This window comes from Nicotiana tomentosiformis, chromosome 5 (genome assembly GCF_000390325.3).
Source record: "Nicotiana tomentosiformis chromosome 5, ASM39032v3, whole genome shotgun sequence".
Lineage (NCBI taxonomy): Eukaryota > Viridiplantae > Streptophyta > Magnoliopsida > Solanales > Solanaceae > Nicotiana > Nicotiana tomentosiformis.
This window is the reverse complement of record NC_090816.1, coordinates 66660249-66668746: the sequence shown is the minus strand read 5'-3', so window position 1 is coordinate 66668746 and position 8498 is coordinate 66660249. Positions and strand designations below refer to the sequence as shown.

At 42.7% G+C, this 8498-nt stretch overlaps 1 protein-coding gene across 1 annotated transcript; it reads right to left on the bottom strand.

Moving 5' to 3' along the window:
- Positions 1-5448: 5448 nt before the first annotated feature.
- LOC138892516 (uncharacterized) lies at positions 5449-5949 on the bottom strand. Its single transcript, XM_070176242.1, has one exon. The coding sequence runs from the start codon at positions 5947-5949 to the stop codon at positions 5449-5451; it is 501 nt and encodes a 166-aa protein (XP_070032343.1).
- Positions 5950-8498: the final 2549 nt, after the last annotated feature.

The following is an 8498-nucleotide window of genomic DNA, read 5'->3' as shown; positions in this document are numbered from 1 at the left end:
AGGAATCGATTCAATACGATAAAGCTAAGTTCTTTAACCAAAGTGAAAAGGTCAACCCAAAAAGTCACCCCCGGCCCCATGTCTCAGAATCCAAAAAGGTAACGAAATCCTAACACCTATTCAATAACGTGTTCAACCATACCAATATCATCCAATTCTGACCGCAAATCGACATTCAAAATCCTCAAATTATAGTCTATGAAGTTTCACAAATTTTTCCAACCCAAACACTAATTAAATTGTCAAAATAATGACATATTCATGTATAATAGCCAAATCCGAGTTAAAATCACTTACCCGAATCAACTCCTTGAAAATTCCTTCAAGAGTCGCCCAAAATCGAGGTCTCTAGCTTGAAATATGAAAAATGGGTCCAAACCCTCGATTTTGAATTTAAATATATGCTGCCTAGATGTCCTTCTTCGTGAACGTGGAAAGTGCCTCGCATTCGCGAAGCACAAAAACTGAATTGCCCAAAAATCCTCTTACGCGAATGCGAATGCTTCCTTGTGAACGCGATGCCAAATGAACCCATGCCTACGCGATTGTGAACTGTCTCCCGCGAACGCGAAGTTTTACAAGCCCGATACCCCACCTGCCTCCTCCTCCTAGGCGAACGCGAGCACCCTCTCGAGATCGAGATGCACAACATGCCTATACCTTCGCGAACGTGAAGAACAAACATCACCTGCCTCTTAGATACAGCTCGCAAACGCGAGACCACTCTCGCGAATGCATATAAGAATACCAGACACCAGAAAATCTGCAGCTCTAGAAGGCCAAACTCAATCCGCAACCAACCCGAAAATCATCCGATGCACCTGGGACCCTATCCAAACATATCAACACATCCTAAAAGATCATACGAACTTAGTCGAATGCTCAAATCACATCAAACACACATATCGCACCTCAATTCCAGCCTAACAAACTATTAAACTTCCAACTTCTAAAACCAATGCAGAAACACACCAAATGACAGACCTATTTCAACTTTCGAATCCAAAATCCGAGCCCAGTAACGACAAAGTGAACTCTCGGTCAAACATCGCAACTTTCCAAACTTAAACTTTTCCAACTTTTGCCAATTAAAGCCAAAATAACCTTCGGACATCCAAATCAATATCGGGACACACTCCTAAATCCAGAAGCACCATACGGGACTATCAGAACCATCAAAACTCTATTCTGGAGTAATTTACACATAAGTTAACATCCTGTAAACTCTTCCAACTTAAGATTCCAACCTTAGGACTAAGTATCCCAATTCATTCCGAAATATCCACGGAACCAAACCAACCACCCGGCAAGTCACATAACAACAAACAAACATAGAATAATCCATAAAAGGGGGAACGAGGTTGCATTACTCAAAACGACCGGCCAGGTCGTTACATTTTCCCCTTCTTAAACAAATGTTCGTCCACGAACGGATTTAGAATCATACCCGGGGTCTCAAATAGGTATGGATATCTGCTCCGTGTCTCTCGCTCAGTCTCCCAAGTAGCCTCCTCGACTGGCTGACCCCCCATTGCACTTTCACTGAAGCTATATTCATTGACCTCAACTTCTGAACCTGCCGATCCAAAATGGCCACCAGCTCCATATCATAAGTCAAATCCCTATCTAACTGAATCGTGATGAAGTACAAAACATGATACGGATCATAGAAATACTTTCAGAGAATTAAAATATGAAACACTGGATGAACACATGATAGACTAGGTGGCAATGCAACCTTGTAAGCCACCTCTCCAATCCTCTCAAGTACCTCAAAAGGGCCAATATACTGAGGGCTCAACTTGCCCTTCTTCTCGAACCTCATAACACCCTTCATGCGTGAAACTCATAGTAATACCTTCTCTCCCACCATATAACCAACATCACGAACTTTCTGATCGGCATAAATCTTCTTCCTAGACTGTTCTGTGCGAAGCCGACCCTGAATAAACTTAACACTTTCCAAAGCATCCCTAACCAAGTCAGTACCCAATAGCCTAGCCTCACCCGGCTCAAACCAACCAACCAGAGACCGATACTACCTCCCATATAAGGTCTCATACTAAGCCATTAGAATACTCGATTGGTAGCTGTTGTTGTAAGTAAACTCTGCAAGCGGTAGAAACTGATCCCAAGAACCCCCAAAATCCATGACACAAGCGCGTAGCATATTCTCCAATATCTGAATGGTGCGCTCGGACTGTCGATCTATCTGAGGATTGAATGTTGTACTAAACTCAACCCGTCTGCCTAACTCTCGCTACACTGCTCTCCATAACTGCAACGTGGACTGTGTGCCTTGATCTAAAATAATGGACCCCGGTACACCGTGAAGGTGAACGATCTCACGAATATAGATCTCAACCAACCGCTCTGAAGAATAGGTAGTCCCAATAAGAATGAAATGCGCAGACTTAGTCAATCGGTCCATAATCACCCAAATAACATTAAATTTCTTGAAAGTCAGTGGGAGTCCAACTACGAAGTCCATGATGATACGCTCCCATTTCCACTCAGGAATCTCAAGCCTCTGAAGAAAACCGTCTGGTATCTAATACACGTACTTCACATGCTGACAATTCAAGCATCGAGCTACAAACTCCACTATATCTTTCTTCATTCTTCTCCATCAATAGTGCTGCCTCAAGCCCTGATACATCTTTGCGGCCCCCAGATGAATGGAATATCACAAACTGTGGGCCTCCTCAAGAATCAACTCATATAACCTATCTACATTGGGCACACAAATCTGATCCTCCATCCGCAATACCCCATCGTCTCCAATAGCAACCTCCTTCGCATGACCGTGCTGAACTGTGCCCTTAAGGATAAGAAAATGGGGGTTATCATGCTGACGCTCTCTGATGTCATCATATAAAGAAGACCGAAAAACCACGCAAGCTAAAACTCGACTAGGCTCCGATATATCTAATCTCGCGAACTGATTGGCCAAGACTTGAACATCTGATGCAAGAGGTCTCTTACCAACAGGAATATATGCAAGGCTACCCATGCTCACCGCCTTTCTACTCAAGGCATCGTCCGCCACATTGGCCTTCTCGGGATGATACAAAATGGTAATAACATAGTTTTTTAATAGGTCCAACCATCTACGCTGCCTCAAATTTAGATCCTTTTACTTGAACAAGTGCTGAAGACTCCGATGATCTATAAATACCTCACAAGACATGCCGTAGAGATAATGCCTCCAAATATTTAATGCATGAACGATGGCTACCAACTCAAAATCACGAACGGGGTAGTTTTTCTCATGAGGCTTCAACTGGCATGAATCATAAGTAATCACTCTACCTTCCTGCATCAAGTCACACCCAATACTAATTTGAGAAGAATTACAATACACTGTATAAGAACCCAATATTGAAGGTAAAACTAGAACTGGAGCTGTGGTCATGGAAGTCTTGAGCTTCTGAATGCTCTCCTCACACTCATCGCACCACCATAATGGAGCACCCTTTTGGGTCAACTTGGTCAAACGCGCTACAATGAACGAGAAAACCGCCATGAATCAACGATAATATTCGGCCAAGCCAAGAAAACTCTGAATCTTAGTAGCCTAAGATAGTTTGGGAAAACTCTCAACTGCCTCAATCTTCTTCGGATACACATTGATCCCATCACTGGACATCACATGCCCCTAAAATGCCACCGAACTGAGCCAAAACTCATACTTGGAGAACTTAGCATAAAGCTTGTCCTCCTTCAACGTCTGTAGTACAATCCTCAGATGTTGTGCATGCTCCTCTTGGCTACATGAGTATACCAGTATATCATCAATAAATACTATGACAAATGAATCAAGATATGGTTGGAATACGCTGTTCATCAGATGCATGAATGCTTCTGGGGAATTGGTCAATCCAAAAGACAACACTAGGAACTCATAGTGACCATAGCGGTTCCTGAATGCCGTCTTCAAAATATCAGAGTCCCAAATCTTCAATTAGTGATATCTAGACAACAAATCTAACTTAGAGATTACTCTAGCTCCTTAAAGCTGGTCAAATAAGTCATCAATGCGCGACAAATGATACTTGTTCTTAATCATAACTTTGTTCAACTGCCTATAGTAAATGCACATCCGCATAGTACCATCCTTCTTCTTCAAAAACATAACCGGTTCACCCCAAGGCAACACACTAGGCCTAATGGACCCCTTATCAAGAAGCTCCTGAAGCAACTCTTTCAATTCCTTTAACTCTGCTAGAGCCATACGATATGGAGCGATACAAAAGGGCTGAGTTCCCGGTACCAAGTCAATACCAAAATCAATGTCCCTGTCAGGTGGCATGCCCAGCAGGTCAGCAGGAAATACATACGGAAAGTCTCGCAGTATTGGAACAGAATCAATAGTAGGACTTTCAGCACCAACATCCCTCACAAAGCCAAATATGAAAACACCCCTTCCCAACTATCCGTTTGGCCTTCAGATATGAAATCACCCTATTAGAAACATAGTCTAGAGAACCTCTTCACTCGATCCTAGGTAACCCCGGCATAACCAACGTCACGGTCTTAGTGTGATAATCCAGAATAGCATGACGTGGGGATAACCAATCCATGCCCAGAATCACATCAAAATAAACCATACTAAGCAATAAGATATCAACTCTCATCTCCAATCCCACAATGGTCACCACACACGACTGATACACATGGTCCACAATAATAGAATCACCCACCAGCGTAGATACATGAATAGGCGAAACTAAGGACTCGTGGAGCATATCCAAATAACGAGCAAAATATGATGATACATATGAATAAGTGGAATCAGGGTCAAATAATATGGAAGCATCCCTGTGGCATGCTGAGACAATACCTGTGATCACTATGTCTGAAGCAATGCCTCTGGCCAGGAAGGAAAAGCGTAGCATCGAGCCTGACCGCCACTTGATCGGCCTCCCCCTCTAGGACGACCTCTAGCTACCTGAGCCCCAGCCCGAGCTGGTTGAGCGGGCGGTGAAGTAACTAGTGTGGAAGTCAAAACCTAACTCATCTACTGTCATGGACCTCCCAAGAGACGGGGACAATACCTCCTCACATACACAAACTCCCCACATTTGTAGCAACTCTAATCCATTAATGGTGTTAGAGAGTAAATCAGACCTCTAAACCAGAATAACTACTATAAGGACCTGGTACGGATGAACCCTGAACTGATGGAGCACGAGATGAACTCTGAGCTAGGAGGGCACTAAGAGATGACTGACACATACGAGCATTGTATGTACCATGGCTAGGTGATGCTCCATGATGGATCAGATGAGATATCTAAGTGGGCCTATAAGGATGACCCCAGCTGTAGTGGGACTGCCCTCTAGAAGAAACACGGCTGAAACCACCCGAACCACGAGGCCTCTTGGCCTCCCTCTCCTCACAGTCCTAACTACAAACCTACTCTAGCTGCCTAGCAATTTCAACCACCTAATCAAACCTAGCACCTGATGCAATCTCGTGAGTCATGACGAAGCGCAGTCTATAGTTAAGGCCATCAATGAACCTTCTAATCCTTTCCCTCTCTGTGGGAACGAACCAAATCGCGTGAAGAGCCAACTCTGTAAATCTCATCTCATACTGGGTCACTGACATACCCTCCAAGCATAGTTGCTCAAACTGCCTACGCAACTCCTCCCTGTGGGTCTGTGGAACAAACTTCTCTAAGAAGAGAACCGAGAACTCGTTCCACGTAAGTGGTGCAATGCTGGCTGGCCTACTCAACTCATAGGTCTCCCACCATTTGAATGCTTCCCCTGACAGCTGAAAATTAGTAAATGAGACTCCACTAGTCTCCAGAATAATTGGCATGCGGAGGATCTGCTGGCATCTATCTAAGAAATCATGAGCATCCTCTGACTCAACCCCACTGAACTCTGGTGGGCTGAGTCTCCCAAACCGTTCTAGTCTTTTTTGCTCCTCGTCACTCATAGGTGGACCAATAGGGGACTAAGACACTGCAACCGGCTGGTCTGGTAGTACCCCCAGTGTCTAAAGTCCCTGAACTACCTACTTTGGAGTACGAGCGGTGAGAGTCTGAGCACATCCCCCGACATGAGATGTGGCTGGTGCGACCGTAGTTGAAACCTCCTGAGAAAGGCTAGTGCATACAGTCAATATCTGGGCTAGAGCTTCCTAATGCCCTGGAATCACAATGGGCACAACTGGTTCCTGAGTTGGTCCCATCGGCTCAACCACATCTAGTATCTATTCATGAGCTGGAGCAACTTGTAGATCCACAGGTACTGCTCTAACTGTTGTACGATCTGCACCTCGGCCTCTACCGTGGCCCTGGCCTCTCACGGCCTTAGCTAGTGGTACTGGTAGCCATCCGGCCGATCCGGTAGTATGTGTCCTCACCATCTATAAGAGAATGTAATAATACAAGTTTAGTTTCTGGAATCAACTAATTCGCACGACAAGAAACACAAAAAAGTGAAGTTTCCTAATGGTTCAGTATCCTCTTGAAGATAAGTATAGACGTCTCTATACCGATGTGCAAGACTCTACTAAACCTCCTCATGACTCGTGAGACATACGTAACCTAGGCTTTGATACCAACTTGTCATGACCTAAATCTCATGTCGTGACGACACCTATCACTGTACTAGGCAAGCCGAAAATCACAAAATAACTATGAATTTTGATCTAAAACCATGATATATTGAGTTTAACAATTAAAGTCTCATAAATAACCGAAAGGAATAGCGGCGACTCAAATACATAATCCCCAAAATCCGGGTGTCACCGAGTACATGAGCTACTAAATGTCAACAGAATCAAAATATCTAATACAATTGTCTTGAAAGATAGGACAATGCTAAATAAACTGAAAAGAAAGAGAGTTGAGGTATGCGGACGCCGTAGAAGCTACATCAAAAGTCTCCAAGCATGAAATGCTCCAAGTCTTGCAACCACCGTGCCCATAAGTACTTGGATCTGCACATGAAGTGCAGAGTGTAGTATGAGTACAACCAACCCAATGTACTCAATAACTAATAGGACTAACCTTGGCTGAAAGCAGTGACGAGCCTAAAAAGGTACAATCCAAATCTAGATAATAACAGTACAAATATAACAGGGAAATGAAAGTATGACTGATATGAGGAATGTTACATCTCTATGTCTACATGTCAAATATGCATGTCGCATGTAATATATCCCAGTGATAAACCCATGCACTCACACTCTTAGAATACTCAATCTCTCTGTCTCACACTCCCACTCATCAATGTCAATCGCTCAGCACTACACGGTACTTGCGCTCACTGCTGGTATGTCAGACTCCGGAGGGGTGGATCCAGCCCAAGCGCTTATATAAAGCCAATATGGCCTGCTGCGGCGTGCACTCCGATCAATAATATATATATATATATATATATATATATATATATATATATATATGTGTATGTGTGTGTGTGTGTGTGTGTGTGTGTGTGTGTGTATAAGGCCATGAAGGCCTGCTGCGGCGTACAGCCTAATCCACAGCCTAAGTCACAACACGGCTCTCAGGCCCCAACCCAGTCATTAATCTCTCTAGTCTATCGGGCTTACAAATCTCATGCCACTAAGCCCAAACAATGATACATGATTTAACAATAAATGAAAATAGAGACTTAGATATGATATGCAAATGATAGATGTGACCGAGTACTTTATTACAATTTAAGCAAATAATTCAACAGTAGAAATGGTCTCAGTAGGTCCCAACAAAATAAGCATATAGCTTAAACATGATTTCTAACATAGATAGCAACTCAGTTACTCTAACACGGAGGAATTACATTAAAAGCAACAAGGTTTGATAACTACACGATACCACAAAAATAATCGAGTTACAATTACCATGGTGCACGCCCACATGCCCGTCCGTTGGCATGTGCGTCACCTCAATACAAACCACATAACACATATTTCAGGGATTCATACCCTCAGAACAAAGTTTAGAAGTATTACTTACCTCAAATCGCGCAAATCCCTACTCCAACAAGCCCTTTCCTTGTAAATCGACCTACAAATGACTCGAATCTAGCCACAAACAACTTAATAAAATCAATACAAGCTATAGGAATCGAATCCATATGATAAATCTAAGTTATTTAACCAAAATCAAAAAGTCAACCCAAAAATTCAACCCAGTCCCACATATCAGAATCTTACAAAATTTATAAAATCCAAATATCCAATCAATAACGAGTCCAACCATACCAAAATCATCTGATTCTGACCTCAAATCGACCTTCAAATCCTCAAATTAGAGTCTATGAAATTTCAAAAAATTTTCCCAATTCTTCAAATAAAAAAACAATTAAATAGTAAAAACAATGATAGATTCATATATAATAACCAAATCTGAGTTAGAATCACTTACCCCAATCAACTTCTTGAAAGTACCTTCAAGAATCGCCTAAAACTGAGGTTTCTAGCTCAAAATATGAAAAATGGGTCCAAACCCTCGATTTTGAAATTACATATCTGTT

Bases quoted from the DNA above. Each gene is read 5' to 3' on its own strand.
- LOC138892516 (XM_070176242.1), bottom strand. From the start codon at position 5,949: ATGAGTGACGAGGAGCAAAAAAGACTAGAACGGTTTGGGAGACTCAGC.